This window comes from Opisthorchis viverrini (genome assembly GCF_000715545.1).
Source record: "Opisthorchis viverrini unplaced genomic scaffold opera_v5_280, whole genome shotgun sequence".
NCBI classification, from domain to species: domain Eukaryota; kingdom Metazoa; phylum Platyhelminthes; class Trematoda; order Opisthorchiida; family Opisthorchiidae; genus Opisthorchis; species Opisthorchis viverrini.
In genome coordinates this window covers 498,843-518,368 of record NW_008751939.1, presented here as the reverse complement: position 1 = coordinate 518,368, position 19,526 = coordinate 498,843, and the positions used below count along the sequence as shown (strand labels likewise).

Here is a 19,526-nt window from a genome sequence, read left to right as displayed (position 1 = left end):
GGGATACCCTGCGAGCCTGTCCGTTAAACTGAGAACATAAATAGTTTCTAGCGGACGTGTGGATAAGAGACGATGGTTTGACTGTTAGTCTACCGGATAGCGATGGAAAGACTGTAAATTCCAGCAGAATCTGGTAAGATTTTACAAAAACGTACATATAACCAAACTGCACCATGGCTAAATAAATCGAACCTTTTCAAAAAGAATGTTAGTTTGAAACTGAAAAAGCAAAAAGTTACATGGCGTTGCTGGCATTACCGACTTTGCTGAAAAGTACCCAGCTGATCCCAAATCTTTCGAGAACTTTTGGTAGCATTCAGCGTTATTCCACACTAAAGATTTACAAAACCGTGAAGTTCCACCAACTTTATAAAAGTAAACACTTTGACTTACTACTGAACTCGCCCGATAGCATGACATTGGACAGTCACGGGTATTTCAATGGTGGTCAGTGGTTTGACCACATAGATTGGTAGTGAAGTATCACATAATGTCTTGTCTTCTACCTCCATTTTTACCAGAAATTGACGGTTAGTCGGATTGTTCAGCTGAACTTGTTGCGTTTTTGTGGTGCCACGACACAAATCTCCAAAGTCGATGGAATTTGGACCTTGTCAAAAAATGAATAAAATATGGGCAAAGGAGTGTCGTTCGTTCGTCAGTTTCCTATTTGTTCATCACTCACAGTATCAGATGTTAAGACAGTAACGATCCTTGTGATGCACGAATATGAATCCTTATTCTCATTCCCATTGTTTTATTTTTGAGAAATGTTTCGTTTAAACTAAAATAACATGTCCGTACTAGTGGATGAAAACAACCTGGTCGTCATTGATAATTTTCAAACAGTGGCTTCATCTGTGCTTCAGGATGTAACGTCTGGATTTAATCCTGTTCGAACTTTTGAGTTTAGATAAAATGCCGCTTTGTGAGAACAGTGTGACCCGCATTGCTGACCTATATGTTAGAAAATTACTTTTGAAAAGTATTTAATGACCGATGTCAGGACTGTGTATAGCACGTCGCTATTTGTCTACCATCCACGATAACTCGGAGTGAAAATTTGTTTGTTCGTAGTCAGTTCTTGCACTGATTTTTGCCTTTGATTCAACCGCCAATGCCGTCCTATATTGACTGGTTTGCTTGATGCCCTAATACAAAAGCGCATATACCGGATCCGTAAGCAACACTATTATATAATAGCTTCGGAAAGTTTCTCACGTACCATTCTACAAGTCACCACGTTTCATTTCCTTTGATTCTATGTTTTCATCGTTGCCATCATTCCGATTTTTTTATAATCGTTAAGCATTGCAATGGGAATAAACAGACGCTTTCCTGCCAAAAAATATCCTCACTATTAGTGAATTCTACTGCGAATACCTGGTAGGATCAAGAACGTTTTGAATTTCTCAAATCAAGTTCCCCCGTAACAAACTTCAACATTTTCATTCAGCACTCTAATAGTTATACGTTGATTTATCTGACATCAATGTGCTCAAACTGAGTAAGGCCGTCGTACTGTGCTGGGATTCACTTTCCTTATCAGAACATAGCACTAAAGGCTGGGAGTGTGACGATCCCATAAACAAGCCGAAAAATAGAATTTTGCGAAACCGTACACATATGTGCTCACAGTAACTAGGACACAAAAAAGAATTCACTGCTTACTCAGGGAAACCTGGTACAACTCGTTTGCACTCAACGGTTCAGTGAACGCTTTTTCTTTAGCCGCATTTATTGTTGCGTCAATAACTTTACCCTGTAGACGACAACAAAAAGCAAAGTGTGGTTAGTTTACCATTCACAATACGGCATAACAAACAACGATTGTTTCTCCTCTAGTTCAGTCTAATCCAACACAGACTTTTCCTTCATGTGTTCATGAACGATAGGTTTATAATCAAACAGGAAGTATACGAGGTGGATACACCTCTGGGGGGCAATGGCTGTATTTGTACTAAACTCATCCAATATAACGACGCCATCATTACACTAAAATTGGTCGGCTTACTAATGCTCCGGAGGCCACTTTTAATTTGCTAGCCACCCTAATTCGTTTCAGAGCTATCGATTATAGGCCGATTAATCCCCCTGCGCCATAAGAAGGACACCGGTAAATCTGGAGGTTTTTTTATTTTGAACTGGCTAGGACTTAAACTTTGTATTGACGAGTTCTACCCATTAGAGGTATGAAATTCTTATGACATTTTTTCTGCCTGAAGAGCACGCACAAACAAAGAGAAACCGAATAAGGGCAACTGAGTAAAAATGATAAGCGCGTAATGTCATTGCTGGTGATTTTCGTCAAAAATGAGACAGCTATACGGTGCTTCCTGGATTTTCAGCAGAGACTGGATTCACGCGGGATGAAATGTCAACTAATGATCTAGAAATTGCCGCAATATTTAGGCAAATAAATAGCCAAAGGCCCTGAAGAAAACCAGATCCTCTAAAAAGTAAATAACTATGCATTACATACACCCTCGAACCACCCCAAAACTTGCTTTGCTCAATTTGGAAAACTGAATCTCTTCTACGAGATTGCAGTACATTAATACTAATATAATGGAGCGTTACGGGTGATTGTTATCATAAAATCAATCTTATAGGTGTTGTTGCCGAGTTGCGCGACCTTTCTGCTACAATTTCTTACTAAACACTGGACGCACATAAGAGGCCAAAGCAACCAAATCATGGAGTAGGCTGCGTTGGCCGAATGACCTCCTTCCGACGAGTAGTTGAACGTCCTTCCAGGCTCAAACAGCTTATCATATCATAAGTAATTGACTTTGGAGCCGCGTTAACTTGATTAACCGCGAGCCATTGTGAATAATCCTGCTAGCCAGTGGAGTCTCTATGAATCTGTAAAACTTTTTTAAGGTCCATTTCTCGGTGAAGAAACCTGAACTCATGGCCACTCAGACCGGTTTTGGAGGGATATTCCGGCGACTAGCTAGGCCTAAGTCCTACATCAATGATTTAGAATATATCGATGATATCCTTCTGTTGAGTCACGTCTTAGAAGAACCTTGAGGTGTACTAAATCAACGGATTCACTAGTGGGACTGGAAATCAATATATCACAGTAGCACCTAGTTTAGTTCCTCAACATACTTCAAACTGTCTAACTTAAAATAGTGCCATGCAGTGCTCTCTGGGCCGAATGAATGGTTGCATACTCTCTGTGGTCACTAAGACGGTATGCCCTAACTGAATTTCTACCATGAACACAAGTAAGGATAAAAGTGGTGGTTTTGGATGCTTGGCGAATTAAAGCACACAACCCAACAGGATCACTCGAAATATCTTGCCAACTGCAAGCAGTCTGAAGGAATAAAAAGTTTTTCATTCGTTCCCGGAACAAACGAATCGAGTTTCAACGAATACTCACTATCTTTTCCAGAGCCTTCAATCTTTTCGTTGCTACATCCTCGGCCGTCAATATTGTTGAAGTCTTCGTTTTGTGCTTCTTTTTACCTGTGAATGAAAAAGTACTTACGTGCAAAATATATGAGGGCACCTGTCTTATTGCTGTGCACAGCTAAACATGGTGGCTCAGCGGAAAGCAATATAATTGCCAACAGAAAAATTGAAAGATATTTTGATATTGTTCACTCAAAGCCAATTAGTTCGCCAAATAGTGGACCCAATTAGATCATATTAATCTTCATGCAATTATGCACTTCAAGCAAACCTCATTGGATCCAGTGACTAACACTTTGGCTTACCTTCCCGCAAATTGTCTTCTCCTTTCCTGATCAGGTCAACTGCTATGCAAAAGGCATCGTTCTCCATATCCAAAGGGATGAAACCATGATGCGGCTCGGCCTGCCAAGGCATAAGCCTCGTGTCCATCCTTTTCTGAATGTTCTTCTCAGTATGTTTACGTATCCATTCCGCGTAAAATTGAGTGTTGGCTACCTTTAACTTCAGTTTACTTTCACTTAGCTGGTAGTCCCGATCCAGGTAGGTATACCGAGGAAGACGGCAAAATATTGTTCTGAAGAGGGAGGAGAAGCCCAGAAGTTACACACGTCTAGAACTTGAACAGTGACTGTCACGTGTTTATGAACGTTTCTCAAAGGAATGAAAGGGATAAAAACAAACGTCAGCAACGAATGCTGACTTACCATTGCCGGATACCGGAACCCAAATTAATTGTGATCCTACAGTTTATTGGGCAAACCTGAGTGCCAGATAATTTGCCTCAGATAAACTTTCAGAGAAATGAATGTTTCATTTGTAGTAAAAATTATTTGATCTCAACAGATAGTCTACAATCAGTCAGGATGACTAGTGTGTTATAGGAATAATTCTTTTTGGACATCTCGCCCAAAAGAACGCAGTCCTATTGGAAAAAATGTCACCATAACACAGGTTTTTTCTTCATAAAAGTACAACTACATACGATTGGTCACGGTAGTACGCGGTTATTGGGTTCACTGTTAACTCTAGTTAAACCGCAGAATTTGTTTCAGATGAACTTTTCTTTTCTACGTCCACAAGATCAGTGCGACATGGTAATACACGAAGTTACGGTACTAAGACAAAACCTGACCATGAACAAGTACTCTAGACCACGAGCTCGAACGGTTATTGCCAGGAACACCATGCAATCTTGTCACTGTGTACAGAACTGTGTGAATATGGCTTACTCCATCTCGGATATTTAGTAATTGATAGGCCAGGGAGGAAGTCCCTCCACCCGTGTCGAACATTCTTTTCACACTACAGAAACCAATGATTTACTCGTCAACCGCTGAGGGAGCAGGTTACTTAGGCTTACATATTAGCCGTGGTGTAGGGTTTCGTTAGCAGTTACAAAAAACTAGTAAAATGGAGCTTTCATTTTGTATTTCGACAATCTTTGCAAACCTGATCAACTTTTCTTCTTCTGTAGGTCTTAAGCTGGTCGCTCTATCGTTCGGAAACGCCACCTGAGGACACTTGAAATCATCAGTATTGGAATGTGGTTTCCGGTATTCCAGCAACTTCCTCCATTCTTGGTGAGCATGAGTTGGTAGTCCTTTGAGTGAGAGAGTTTTTCCCTGATTCATCACCGCTACTCTTGGACAAGGAAGGTTGGATCCAAAACGCATAATATCCGTACCAAATCCAACTTCGTTACTGACCAGAGGGACAGTGCCTGGCAAAACGTTAGAATGAAAGACGAAAGATCTTGAAAAGTGTTAGTTAGGTTTCTTTTGTACAGAAATTTTGACCTCGCAAGACGCAAGTAAACTGAGGTACACTTGTCAATAAAAATATAGTTGTGTATTTATGGGCGTCTTTGAATCAGTCAAGTGGAAAAAGTTTGGAACCGATTGAAAAGTCATCGTTTCAGAAGAGCTTGGTAAACAATCGGTGGTTTTTATCTGGGCAAGGTTTCGCTTTTGACACAAAAGCTTTAAACTACTCGTCTGTCCATCCGAAGTTGGTTTTCGCCAGTACTACCTCATCAGTGCTCAGGCCTGCAAGGGCCCTGTGCACAGAAGAACCTGATCAGACAGCGGCCCAAATTAAAGTAATGAACAAGCTTCGGAGTAGTGGGTATCCAGCCAGCTTGATTAGGCGTCAATTGCGAAGGGTGTTGATACCGGTAGCGAAACCCAACAGGGAACGTATCGGGACAGCTGTTATTCCATATAAACCAGGGACATCGGAGGTAATTCGAAGAATTCTAAACACTGCCAACGTTAGAGTAGGTTTCCAGAGGGGGAACACTCTGCGCTCTGCACTGGTGCAATTGAAGGATCGCATCCCGGCAGACAGAACCAGGGACTGTGTCTACAAAATCAAGTGTAATGACTGCACCAAGATCTATATAAGACAGACGGCCAGGGAAATACACATTAGAGTCGGAGAGCACAGTAGAAAAATAAACAGGCCGCCGAGAAACGCAGATGAATATCAAGCGTTACCGAAAGACTCGGCGATTGCGGAACATGCACTCGACACGGAACACAGAATAGATTTAGAAAATATTGAGGTCTTCAGGCGAGGACTACGGTCCACTTCACACAGACTGATCGCCGAGGCGGTAGAAATCGCCAAGCATCCCAGCGTTAACAGAATAGGTGTGGAACTGGCAAGCGTGTGGAGAACGGTTCCGAATCAGTCGAGTTGACACGTGTTGGTGTGCGGTCATCAGAAGGAAGAGTAGTCATCATCTGGATTCCATTTGATCTCAAGCCCTCAAACTAAATTGTCGGAGCACTCAAGACCCCACAAAAACCTGGGAAAATATACCAGTGATAGCCGAAGTGAATCATCAACCGAAGCACCCTGAAGTGAATATTAACGGAAACAAACCCGATCAGAATTCCCCCCCCCCAATCCACCAAAGCAAGATTTTGACAGCTTCACTAACCGACAAGAGCCGTAATTGACACTTAACACTGATCTAGTGTGATATTCTGAAGAGGACTGACTTACTGATTGGTTCCCTCTCTGCCTTATAACCTGGCCAATTTGGTAACCTGCTCACTTGGCCTGATGAAGCTTTTGTGTCAAAAGCGGAACGTTGCCCAAATAAAAAATACCGATTATTTACAAGGCTCTTCTGAAACGAGTATTTGAATCAGGTTTGAAGTTTACTTTGAAAATGGCCCTGTTACTGGGGTTCGAAACAATCAACATACAGTTTTATTTGGCAACCTTAAATTAAAAGGACATCGACGTTTTCATTCAACTTCCACTCATTTGAAACTACAACTGCTTATCTTTTACACACTCCGTGAAAACTGTGCTTTCGGCCAGCTATGCGGCACAAATTCTGTAGAATCAATGAATCACAGCTGATGTTAGTTCAAATGGATTAGACCCTCGGTGAACCATGTGACTGTCTGTGGCCTTAGCATTCATAACATTAGCGACTAAATTTTGATCACAACGTACTAAATGTCTCCGGTCCTCATACGCTACTACTTTACTTTTCCCACTGGTAAGCCTGAAAATCCAACATAAGTTCATTGTTCAAATATGATCAGGGTTTTTAAATACTTGGATGGTAATTTTTAAGCACGCGTAACATACAAATTTAAGCGAAAGACTGGATAAATTGAGACACTGGTTATTTTTCGCCTAAAATTAAATCAAGTGAATTCCATGCAATAATAATACTGAAACAGTGTTCTAGAATGCTACAATCGAAGTGAATCAGTGGGCTTCTGTAATCAGAATGTAATGATACCACGGTGAATTCCCGGGCAGAATGTATTCACATCAGAAAGGTTGCAAAAAGTCATACCTGGATTGAATTTAATCGTTGGTTTGATTGCCCCCAAGACTGCGGAGCCGCAAAGCGTCAAATAGGTCTTGAAAATCACCGCTTTAGATTTAGCGTTGTCATTGAGTTGACAGTCGTCGAGCAACAGTACTTGCTGACGAATTGAATGTGCACCTGCAGAAGAATGTATGATTCACGAATGAATACGCACTGGAGTAGGTAACTAAGGAAACGCGGACTTCATTTCTTCAAAGTATTGCTCCTAAAGCTCAGTTTCGCACCTATAACCTAGTAACATCTGTTAAGATTCTAACATATAAGATTATTTTGTGGCTTGTTACGGCTTCGGTGTTTGGTGCCCTTCAACACGATTGGTTGATCGATTGCCGCCTGAGACCATGGATAGCATGACGGCACGAGTTCTGACGGCGTAGTGGAACAACTTGCATCAGAACTGATATCCGACCCGGACTTTCGGACCTTTTAAGGTGTCATGTCTTATTCAAACTTTCATTCAACCACTACAGATTTATCAGTACCAAATAGGTATGCAATTTTCGGAAGAATGTATCTTGAAGACTCGCACCAACACCAAGCTCTCTCTTGAGTGACTCTTGGGAACAAAGCAAAAAATTATCCAAGGATCTACCGACGAATGTGAATGGATGGCCTTTTCCCTTTGAAAAGAAGACCCAACGAGGGAAAAAGCTTCTGAACCTGGCACCTATGTTAACCGTTTATTAAACCGTTTATTAACCGTTTATTATTAACTCATCCTTTTCGGACGTAAGCAGATTAGTAGAAGGCGTCAGATTTTTAGCAGCTTCGACTATACGGTATCAAACGAAGTTTATTCGTTTTCCACAGGGTTGCTTATTACAGCTACAGCTGGCTAGTTTCGGATTGAGTTATTTTTGTGGCAATACTTTTATGACACGGACTTGAAGTAGTAACAGGCCTGATCACCGGTAGCATAATCGCTCCAGATCTCTCAAAAAACATCCAGATTAGTCGTATATTTCCAACCCGTTGCCTTCGGATCCCCATTAGTGCACCTTTGAAGATGGTATGCAGAGTCGAATGGCGCTTTTTTTGAGTACAGTCTTCATCATATCTCTCTGGACTACGTAACTGAGGAGTATTGTGTCGATGTACGACACCTGGTGTCCACTTCTTTAGGCGACGATTGGAAAGCGCAGTAAGGTTTCACAGAGATTTGGTCGTGTAAATTAAGCCACTTCAATTCATATCTTTGTAATGTACGGCAGTGAAGCATCAGTGCCAACACTGATGTTGCTGTCTTTGATGATGATGATGATGATGATGATGATGATGATGATATCTTTGTAATGTACTACTCATATGGTTGCTGAAAATCCGTCGACAGTCCATGACCGGTTTCGCCCGTTTTGGGGTTCATCAGGTAGGCGCAGTCCCTGGGTTTCCGTCAACCTTATGTTCTACTTGAAACCAAATTGCACGAAATTTGCGAATATACACTCATTTGCAAATTAATTTGGTTTTCCGAGAGACTCACCTGGAACCCAGCTGACTCGCTCGTTTGTGATGTTCTCATATTGGTGTGAGAAATAGCCACTGATAAACAAAGTGTTATTAGACTGGTCTCCAAGTATGTGCCTGATGAGTCCCAACCAGAATTGTGCCCAGAACTAACCAGGTCCCACTTCCACAATGACGCTTGCTGTGATTTTGAAATGGAGATTCCATAGAACACACACATTCTCCTATGTTTAGTCCCATTTCGATCCCCAAAATTTCGGTCAGCTTTCAAGTTCATCCCGTTCTTCCGTAACCGTGCCCCTAATGCGTGGCCCTAATACTAATTATTAGCACATTTTGAGTAGCTGGTCTGAGGGCAATGTTCCTACTAGGATCAATTCTACATAAGAACAGATCATTGTTCGGTTTTTATTTTTTATGTTTACACATACTTTACTAAGTACAGTGTAATTTTACGCCCAGGTGAACAAAGCTAGACCCGACTTGGTTTGACCTGACTTGGCACGTTGGCGACTGAAGTTAATGTTTTCCACCGACTGTTTGCAAGGAACATCCAGAAACAATGACATCTCAAACAGCGCCAAACTTCTTTAATGGACTGGGTAGACCCATAGTTCCAGCAACGATGCAAAATGATGAACGGATTTTTTTTTCGGAATCTCGACCTCAGACCAGCAGATACTCAGCGGTTAAAATAATGGTGACGACCTGGGTGAACACATTGTGCTATTGTTAAAATAAAATTGGAACACTATAGAACAACTGAATGGATATAAAAAAAGAAAATTTCATATATGTGGAAAGGGACTTTCTACCGTTTGAATGGGTAGGTTTGGCAGCTTATGCCCTATGGCCGAACTACCCATCTTGCAGTCACTAGGGCTAATTTATGTGTCTGAAGCGTTGTTGTCCAGATAGACTGCAGCACTGTTGCTGCTAAAAATTAGTTTTACCAAGGTCTGTCATGACTGCTTCGGTAACAGTTCTGGTTTCCGGTACTGAAACTAACGGAGTTATCCAGAACAGCTGAATCTGTAGGAGCAGTCTATTTTTGTTTTCACACCCAGTAGGTGTCACTTTCTTTCGACTACAAACTCTGTTTTAATGCTGTTTTCGTGTTAACATCCTACAGACTGCTGTATAAGGCAGCGATAAGAAAGCGTTAATACTAGACAACAGAAAAGAGGAGATAAATCTCGAACGTACCGCATTGTTTTGGATTAAACGCTACGTCGATTGCTACACGATCATTGGGCGGAATGTGACCATTGCTGGGGCTAGTGTGGAAGTGAGCCACGCTTGGTAGGAAGTACGCCAATGGGATCTCGGCAGATCGGTTTCTGATGCAAAACTTCATTTTTCGTGTTTTTCCAATAATGCATTGACCAAAGTCCATCAAAATCCTATTGCCAGGCACCGAAATTGTCTTCATTGGATTATCAGACTCTTTGTTGTTAACGTTATCCTTTAATTCGCTCACTTCGGTAGAAGGTTCGATACTGACCTGGACGGGTACAACCCTACCCGTGATTAGAATCTCAGGGCTTGGACACGAAGCACAATCTGATGGAAGATAAAAATGATCCTTATCAATTTTTATTGCTAGAATAGAACGACGGAAACATAACTTAACCCTTATTGTTGATGTGCTGAATTCAAAAGTTAGGTATGTAGCTTGCTTATTCCAAAGGCCAGAAATATCTGAGGATATAGAATGTTTTGTTTATCTCTGAGGCTGTGAAAACACCGAATTTAGTGTGGCAATTGGGTTGACAATCTGAGGCTAGAATTGTGCTTGATAATTTTCAATATCCATGGAAAACTAGCATATCAGTATTTCTCAACGGCCTTGTGCTTTAGGCCACAAGGCAAGCTGTTACGTCCCACAGATGTCTGGCGAATTCACCGAGATGTTCTTGGAAACATTCATTTGACCACGTGTTCAATAGGCTTGATCAAACCATCTTATTCGGAGAGTAACTTTCTTTGTCGTCACAAAGCATGACAGACTGTCGAGCAAGGACGAATCAGCTCACTTTAGTCATCAAAGGGGAAATCTGCTAACATACTTAATCACTGTTGCTGACATCAGTGGTATTGTTCAAAGTGTTTCGTAAGACCTGCTGTCATTCTGGTTGATTAAAGCCCAACAATAACTCAAAGAACGACAAATCAACTGATGGACTTTAACCAGCAGTTTCTTGAAATAAACGTTTGGCATAATTCAATCACTTCTACAATGCGGGGATGTTATTGACGGATGGAATATAACCTTCTTATAAAACTATGCAGTAAGATGCCATTGAAATACACACGGGCATACTTGAAATTTGTAAATGAGGGAGTGCAGATGGCTCCACGATGTGTACGCGAACGCAAAGCGCAAACGGCGTAGAAGGTGGGTTTTCTGGATTATTGATAAACCCCTTTGAAGGCGGTCTCAAGCGTGGTCGAATCCGAAGCTTCATTGGCAGTTCCTCATATGGTTGCAGCTCACCGTAGGGAGGACATATCCTTACTGATGATTCCCAGAGATTAACCGGATTCACTTGTTCGTTACCAGCATGAATGGTCTAACAATCAGGAAAATTCGTAATTTGAACGAATTAAACAAGGGAACTTATAATTTGAATAATTTCATTAGTTATTTACGACTCAAAATTGATACAGCAATGGACATCGTTCTGTTGACAAAAACCAAATAAGTATTCGCATTTCTTCAAGAGGTGACATATCCTGAAAGTATGTTTGTTCAGAAAAATACTCGATAACTATCTGGAAACTATTTCGCTGAAGCTAGTGTTCTTTTACAATTCCAAGTAACAAACCACAGAATAATGTCTCTCTTCTTTCACTCGGCTTCAGGTCACAGATTTATTGATGTCAACAAAATGCGTACAATTTTTCTTTGTGGGATGTCTTGAGTTTCCCAGTTCTGAAGATTTGATTCGTACAGCAACCCCATGAATGCATGCAGCAAAGACGTAGTGTCCAGTGACTCAACCACAAAAAGTTATGTGCCAGGCTTTGGCGATGAGAACTATAGATAAATGCTGTAACATTTCCGGAGTGCCTTTAGGCGTTTTCAACTTCAGATCGATGACGTGAGTCTGGGAGATCATCTAATAACAGAAACGGATTGCGAAGAAACTTGCCATTTCCAGGGGTAGTATTAATTATGCAAAAACTGTTAGCCAAGGTGATGTCCTAATGTTTGAGTTCAACAAGATACGACATCGAACAATCACTCGCAAATCCAGTTTGTAGCATTTCCACTGACAAAGTTTCGAAAAGATTACTTGGTATAGATAAGCTGTGGTTCGAAGACCATAGTCTTGAAACTATACAACAGTCACTCGGGTCCTTTAAGGGGGAAGAAATTTAGGACCGAAAAGTCGGTAGCATATGTCTTGACTACGGTGTGTTGTGATCACAGCTTTGCCCTAATGACTATCTTCCAAAGCATCAAACCTAAGAAGCAGAATACTACTGTAAATCGGCTCAAATGGTGAACCAACCAAAGGAATACAATTTTTAAGATCCCATCTGATGACATTGACACGAAACAATATCCATGTTTAGAAGATGACGAAAAAGGGCTTAATGCTTCCTTAGCTTTTGGCCTTGCAAATCGTTTCACGATATTTGGATCCTTGATAGTTCGCAATCATGCCAAAAACTACTGAGTATATGTGTTTATTATTGTAGTCAATTTTCATCACCTTAGTACAAATGCTAACCGGCGATTTTCTCACCCTACGTTTGGAACATGTGACACCACCACAACCCATGGAAGATGCAACAGTGCACCGAATCGACGCTTCTCCATGGATTACAAATTACCTATTGCTATGACTAGATGTAATGCTAATCAACAAACACGTTGCTATATAAGAATCAATATTGTGTGACCACTTTACGATGTTCATTTGCTAGTGAACGAGTTTTTCTACTGGGGCAAATTCTGTTATGAACAAACGTGCGCAGACCTACTAAATTGGACGATATCGATTTTCCTCTCGGTTGTGTCCTGATGGATATGGAGCAAATCAGAATGAGCCCTCAGCCAATAGTAAATAAACTGAGCCTTGTTAAATACTTCCTTGTAAAATGGATGTTTGTTAAACTAAAACTCCAAAACAATGCTTACCGCAAAAGAAGTTGAGTAAGGAACAAAGGCACGTTTTGAGAACAACCAGAAGGAAACAAATCAGTCTGGCGGCATTCCGAGTTTGCGTTAAGTGCACTTGTACCGGAAAACCATAGTGTATTTTTGCTGCAGTTTGTGAGATGCCCAAGCATTCCTGTTCGCATTATGAGACGTTGGCTTTTTTGGATTAGAGATTGTGGTAAAGTAGGCCTGTCTGCAGATTTTCTCAACGTTAAACTGAACACTTCCAGTTCAGTCGGGACGAAACGGCTTACAGTGATACCCAGCGCTATGGTAAGCTCAGTTTCCCCTAAGTAAATACTGACGATAAGGTTCAAAGGGTCCCTTGGAAAACTGTAAACTGGACCGCTAAATTGTTAATTTTCTATGTAGGGCTGATCGAAGCAATCTTGACAGATCTAGATAAAACCCGTCCTCATCACTCCCAGAACTGCAGTTTGTTGGAGCGTATGCTAATAAGACAAATAAACATTGTTTAAGGTATCGACGTACATTGATCTTAATTGTGCCAGACAACCGCACAGTGCAAAGCCGAGTGTTTTGGTCGGATCCCGTCCTGCAAGGCGAGCCATTGCCTGTTGGCTGGCAAGAACTTATGAATAACTAGCCGTCTGCAACTATATCCCTAGATGCTTACCTGATGAAGTTCATCCGATAAGACGCATACAAATTTCGATGGCTCAGGTGACTGATTCAAAATGTTCCAGTGGAATACTCGTGCTGCATTATGGAAAATCGGACCAACATTGATGAGCACACTATTCTCTGCATGCAGGCTTTTCGAAAAAAGCTCTTTATCATCTGGAACCTTTGAGTAAATGGAAAATTGACTACGTTTAGTTGCTTTCAGAATGAGCTGAGGTTGCACCACGTTCGCAGTGATTTCGATGATCTTTTTCTGAGAGCCTTCAAGTTCAATCCTAAAAAGCCTTATGCTTGAAAGCGGCGCGTTCACTCACGGTATTGAACAGGTCAAAATTTGCTCGGTCCCCGGAAGGAAACTTATCTAAACAAGTAATACGTTAGTTGCAAGATGAATGTGTAACCATACCGTGATCTTCTTCGATGAATTCGGCGGAACAATGCCATAGGATGGAGTAATTTTTATTTTTTCATTATTCTCATCGATCCGGAAGTGCCCTGGTACATTTCCAAGGTTTCTAATCGAAAAACTTCTTTTGACAATCCGGTTTTTGGGCACAACCGCGCCAAAATCTATTTTTTGTGGCAAATCCAGATAAGGCTTGGGAACGGATCTTTTGTTGTGATGAATATTATTCAAGGCTTTCTTACACCAAAATCGGCAACATCTGCGTTTCTCCATCTACGGTGATAACCAGACGGTCTTCAAAGTCAGCACCATCGTGCTTCAAATGCAGCTTTACCCACACGGAACTTTTCATCCCGGCAGCAATCGGCCTTTCAAAGGATTCATTTATAAGTTTCAGGTCCTAAAGTGGACAATAGGATGGAATCTCCAGAATGAACTAGATAAACTCACGTCAGACTTAGGAGGATAAACTCGTATTTGCTTTGTATTCAGTGAGATGTTGTGAATTTGGACAGTCATCACTTGAGTGATTGATGTGCGAACATCAGAAAAGTGAATAATTCCTGGTGTAATGCGGACTCCAAGTGCTTCCATATGTTTGAGCGTTCCTCCCTCCTTACCCGACAAAGGCCTCATCGTCTGTATGTGTCGAAAGAAAATGAATGAGGGAACGGCTGTTTAGGTACGATTAATAACACACTAAAATTGGCAGGTCACTCATCATACGCCAACTTATTGTGGCATATTTTCATTGTATACACTCATTAACTAAAAAATAACTTGTATCGACAGATCGCATTATCAGTCGACCTTGATTGATCCTGTCACCTCTGAGCTAATTCACGGAGCCGCCAGATCAATTCAAACATCGTGCATTGTTCGTCGTTTGCGACGCAATTTAACTGCATTGCCCTTTTCTTCAAAACAGCTCCTATTTTTCCGACGGTAGTCAGTTCCGTCAAGTAATTAGTAATCAAAGGTTTTGCACGCTCTCCCACCTTCCGATTATCCAACCTGAAGCAGATGGAACCAATGCACCCATGGTACATGATCTATAGCTGATAAATTGAAACAAACTGAATTTGAGGTCATCATGGATGTAAACCTTTTGAGTCCATCACGAGAGAAACTTGTCGCAGCAGTCAATATCCGAATCGAGCGACGAAATCAGATCTGTCCCAGCCTCTCCCCTCATTGGACTCAGTGGTTAAGGCGCAAAATTACTGACCAGAAGATCCGTGTTTTGAGCCTATCTCGGGTGTCTCGACTGCCAGTGTCTAGGCTATTGCAACCTGGCGCAAGCTCGACACTCATGTTTCCTTCGCTGGCACGGAGACTAGGCACCGAAAGGGTGTTACAGCTGGACGATTCCCCCATGCAAGAGAACTATCAGTTAACTACTTTTAAGTGAACTTGTCGAAATTATGGATTGCTTCTGCAATCCATTCCTCCATTTTGATTCTTCACCGTACGCATTCTCCAGTCTGAAAGTGAGCTGTGCCGTCGAATCAACCATACTAGCGTATGCTTGGTACATGGTTCTAAGCTGACTGACCGACTAGTCCGTATGTACTCATTTTTAATTGTGAATACAATCAATCAACGGTCTGAATCCCAACTGGCCTGATAATCAGATACGGTAGAATCATAACAGCCATTGACAAGTGTTTTCCTCGATTCACATTCGCCTGGACTCATAGAGTTTAGCTGCGTGCTATGCGCATGGTGCGATGAGCTAATAAACTAACGAAGTCAAGCAATGTTTTGGGTGGTTTGCCTAGGTGCCTGTCATTGAAAAAAATCATTCGATCGTAGCACCCTTTCGGTGCCTAACTACCATGCCACACGAAGGCATGAGGGCTGGGATACTGCCGGGTTGACTAAGTTTAGACAGGGAAAGTCGAGAGGCAGAGGTCAGGATCGAAATACGGACCTTCTGGTCAATAAATTCGCGCCCTAACCACAGCCATATCGCCTGTCACTGACGAACTGTGAGATTTTTTATCTCGAAAGTTTTCCATCGAGGTCTGAGGAATAACGATGCAAATGGTTCTCAGTGTTCTCCAACCTAACTGCTAATATGACCCTTGACTTGGCAGAGGAGTATGAAGGAGATCACAAAACGCTTGGGTGCTGTCGGTGCTACTCACCTTCCAGGATGGGGACCGCGTGATCCTCACTGTGCCTGGTTGGAGACACTACAAGATATGGCTGCCAACCGATGTCAGTGGCCTTCTTGTTATCAGTCTCTATCCAGATTGCCTGAGTGAGTGTTTGGCGGTAAAGGCACCCCGGAATGATTGTGATAAGCTATCATTAAGTCACCTCCCCGTCCACCTTTACTCTTTTCTTTACAATAAGGCTTTCAAATAAGTCATGGTGAAGCATCATGGCAGTGAAGCATCAGTGTTGAACACTGATGTCATTCTGTTGATGATGATGATGATAAGCTGTTTGGACCGATATTTAGCTAGCTTTCTCTCCTATCGAACCATCACAACTTTCTCCTATGTTTATGGACCTAGTGAGTTTCCTACGGTTCTGATCGTGATGCTTCCCGTATGATGTCAAACTCGGATGTGAATAATGATGAGTAGGTCACTTCGGCCCATAATTATTTAGTCCAATCGTAAATATTGGTTTTTCGAGGGAAATGCACACAGCTTTGTCCGACGAGCACAAGTTTTTTCGCACCTCCTGCCTTTAGTTCCTCTGACCGACATCCCTGGTTCTGTTCCCACATTTACTGTATCTCTACTAGAGACACTGCTCTATTTATACTTCGGTTGATGTAAAACTTTCAATGCTTTGCTATTGACTCTTCTGTATAGAATGGCAGTTCTGATTCAAAATTTATTCTATCATGTAATCTTGGTTGCTTTTTGAGCTGACTCTGGTGATTCCATGGAAGACTCTATTCCGAAGTGTTTATTTAAAAAAGTGTTACATTTGCATCCACGCATAATTATATCAGCTTCCGCCTTCACTGCGCAGCACGTCAGCTTCATCTCTCCAGATTGTCGGCGAAAAAATGTAGTAGCTCTAACCACAACGTAAACGCGGTGTTTTCTCTTTGAACCTGACGAATGAAATGCATCTTTACTCAGTACTTCGTGATCGATAACGCTAGAGGTAAGTTATTAACCTAAATGGTCAGGATAGAACACCTATCATGAGATGGTAGGCTGTAAAGTCATTAAGGTGGAGACACAAATATCTGTCAAACATATCTTTGGCATGAAAATAATAACTAGTGGATTGGCGTGGATCCAGTTTTCGACATATTGTTCCCTTGAATGTTTTCTGTTGGTGGATGGATTGTCACTACTTTTTGTTTCGACAACCTAAACAAGAAAAAACACCGAGACTTGTCACCTTATTTCAACTGCCCTTGTGGCTGATGGTTTGGTCCTGCGGCCTGATGGCACCTTGAAGCAGAGAGGCATGCTAGTACTTTAGAAGGGGTGAGAGGACATAAAATCACAGACCACAACTCAAATTGAGCAGGTTGAACGAAGGAGATAAGTAACGGGGCGGCTGGCCAAACAAGTTACTGTCCGAAATATGCAGCTCCACGTTATATATTAAATTCTTAATACTATCCTTGAGAATCCCACAAGCAGTTGTTTTTTGGCCTCTCCCTGTCGATCAGATAAAAGTATTTTCGCAAATTCCAAGCTGCACTGTTTCCCTCCACTTTCCATGACGTCTATCTGCTCGCCCATTTAATATACTTGAGCTGACGTCTGACAGCTTTTCTGGCTTATTTGAAGGCGTACAAGGTCATGATTTCGATAGATACAGCGCCTCTTCCGAAGTCAGATTTTTGTTTGGTGAACTTCGAATGCACCACTTGCCGAGCTTTTTGCCATATGTATGAATGATCTGATCTCGTCTCACGATGCTTCTTCAACCATTGGATTTTGAAGTTGCATGAAGATTGGTTCAATAGGATTGCGTTAATTATGAGGTCAAAAATTTCGGCGGCCAAACGGAAAGTATATTTATTTTGTCTCTTCAGAAGATTTTAGAAAAGATACACAAAACAAACGCATGAGCCAAGTCAAAGTGAATGGCACAGAAAAAGCGACAATCAAGAATAGAGCCTTAGTACAGGTTAACTAATATTGCCTTTGACTGAACACGATATCTGGACCCCGCGTGATGGACAGCAGAGTCATTTATTTTCTTCCGCCTACTCAGAGCCACATGTGGTTGGTGCACGTGTAGAAACTACAAATACGGAACGGTTTCTCTTTTGACTAGCAGGGGTTATTGTGGAATCTAGCACAAATAAATCAAAGGTGAGGATCCATCTGAATAAGGAAGCCTCGTCTCACCTGCCGAGAACTATACCAACTCTGCAAGAAACCGCTGCGCCTGATACAAACTCGCACAGATTTTGTATCTAGTAACATTTCGGCAACAAAGGAGCCGTAACTCTGAGTTTCAGAGAAATCGCAAAAAAACAGCAATTAGTTATCAACTATTTGCGCTAGAACTGCTTATACAATTCGCTTTTAAATTTGCATTTTTGCTTTTGCTAAAACAGAAAAACAGTTTTCAGAAAAAGACATGAAGCACTACGCGTGAGCAGCAGCGTAATACGCACGTAATACTGATAGCTAGATCTACGGGGAAGTGTTTGTTAAGCATGTCAAGGAAGACGGGAAGAGACTGTGCTACAGAAAGATAGGAATTAACCTCATCTCCCTGTTTTTCTTTCGAAGTTTGACTGAACACAGGGAGAGGCAGATCCGTGAAAACCAAGCTTGGTTCAGTCCTGCAAGAGGTTGCATCGATCATATCTTTACCCTCCGACAGATTCTGGAACAGCGACACTGCCTCCAGCAACAAACAATGGTTGTTTTTCTTGATATGAAAGCTGCCTTTGACTCTGTGGACCGCCAAGCACTATGGCAGTGTCTGTGGAGCAAAGGTGTCCCTCATAAATTCTTGAACCTCATTGAAGCGCTGTAAGCCAACTCCTGTGGCCGTGTAAAGGTCTACGGGGAGCTCTCTCCTGAATTCACCACATCAAGTGGTGTCCGACAGGGTTGTCCTCTTTCAATTTTCCTCTTCAACTTCGTCATTGATACGATCATGGAGGACTCACTACCAGCCTCTAATGCCTGTGGGGTCAAAGTGCTCCATGGGCCTCCGCTCACAGACATCGAGTACACAGACGACATAGCTCTTCTGGGATCTGACCCCGTGGCAATGCCAACAATACTAAATAATCTAGATAATTCTGCTTCGCGGTTCGGCGTGCGCTTCACACCTGCAAAGTGTAAAGTGCTACTGCAAGATTGGGTGGGCTCGAACCCTATCCTCGTGCTTGCGGATGAACCGATTGTTCTCTGTCAAGGGTCGAGTTTACAATGCTGCGGTGCGCTCCATATTACTATATGGATCAGAAACCTGGCCGCTGCGCGCCGAGGACGTCAAAAGACTTTCAGTGTTTGACCATCGATGTCTTCGGAGCATTGCCCGAATCTGGTGGGAACACCGGACCAGCAATGCTGAAGTCTGTCGAATGGTATTCGGGAGAA

At 42.0% G+C, this 19,526-nt stretch overlaps 2 protein-coding genes across 2 annotated transcripts in view; both read right to left on the bottom strand.

Moving 5' to 3' along the window:
• The window catches only part of T265_14870 (hypothetical protein), a gene marked incomplete at both ends in the record, with an annotated part of 78,005 nt that extends 66,680 nt beyond the window's left edge, over positions 1-11,325 (bottom strand). Inside the window, 11 exons of the mRNA XM_009175605.1 lie at positions 394-610; positions 1,672-1,762; positions 3,395-3,480; positions 3,732-4,003; positions 4,879-5,149; positions 5,728-5,823; positions 5,925-6,088; positions 6,645-6,660; positions 7,253-7,405; positions 9,959-10,354; positions 11,076-11,325. Coding sequence (XP_009173869.1) covers positions 394-610; positions 1,672-1,762; positions 3,395-3,480; positions 3,732-4,003; positions 4,879-5,149; positions 5,728-5,823; positions 5,925-6,088; positions 6,645-6,660; positions 7,253-7,405; positions 9,959-10,354; positions 11,076-11,325 — 2,012 coding nt within the window. The remainder of the gene's footprint in view (positions 1-393; positions 611-1,671; positions 1,763-3,394; positions 3,481-3,731; positions 4,004-4,878; positions 5,150-5,727; positions 5,824-5,924; positions 6,089-6,644; positions 6,661-7,252; positions 7,406-9,958; positions 10,355-11,075) is intronic.
• Positions 11,326-14,218: 2,893 nt separating this feature from the next.
• Positions 14,219-14,610, bottom strand: T265_14869 (hypothetical protein; the record flags this gene model as incomplete). Its single annotated transcript, XM_009175604.1, has 2 exons — positions 14,219-14,374; positions 14,425-14,610. Coding segments are annotated over 2 exons (342 nt in total), but the record flags the coding sequence as incomplete, so codon positions are not given.
• Positions 14,611-19,526: the final 4,916 nt, after the last annotated feature.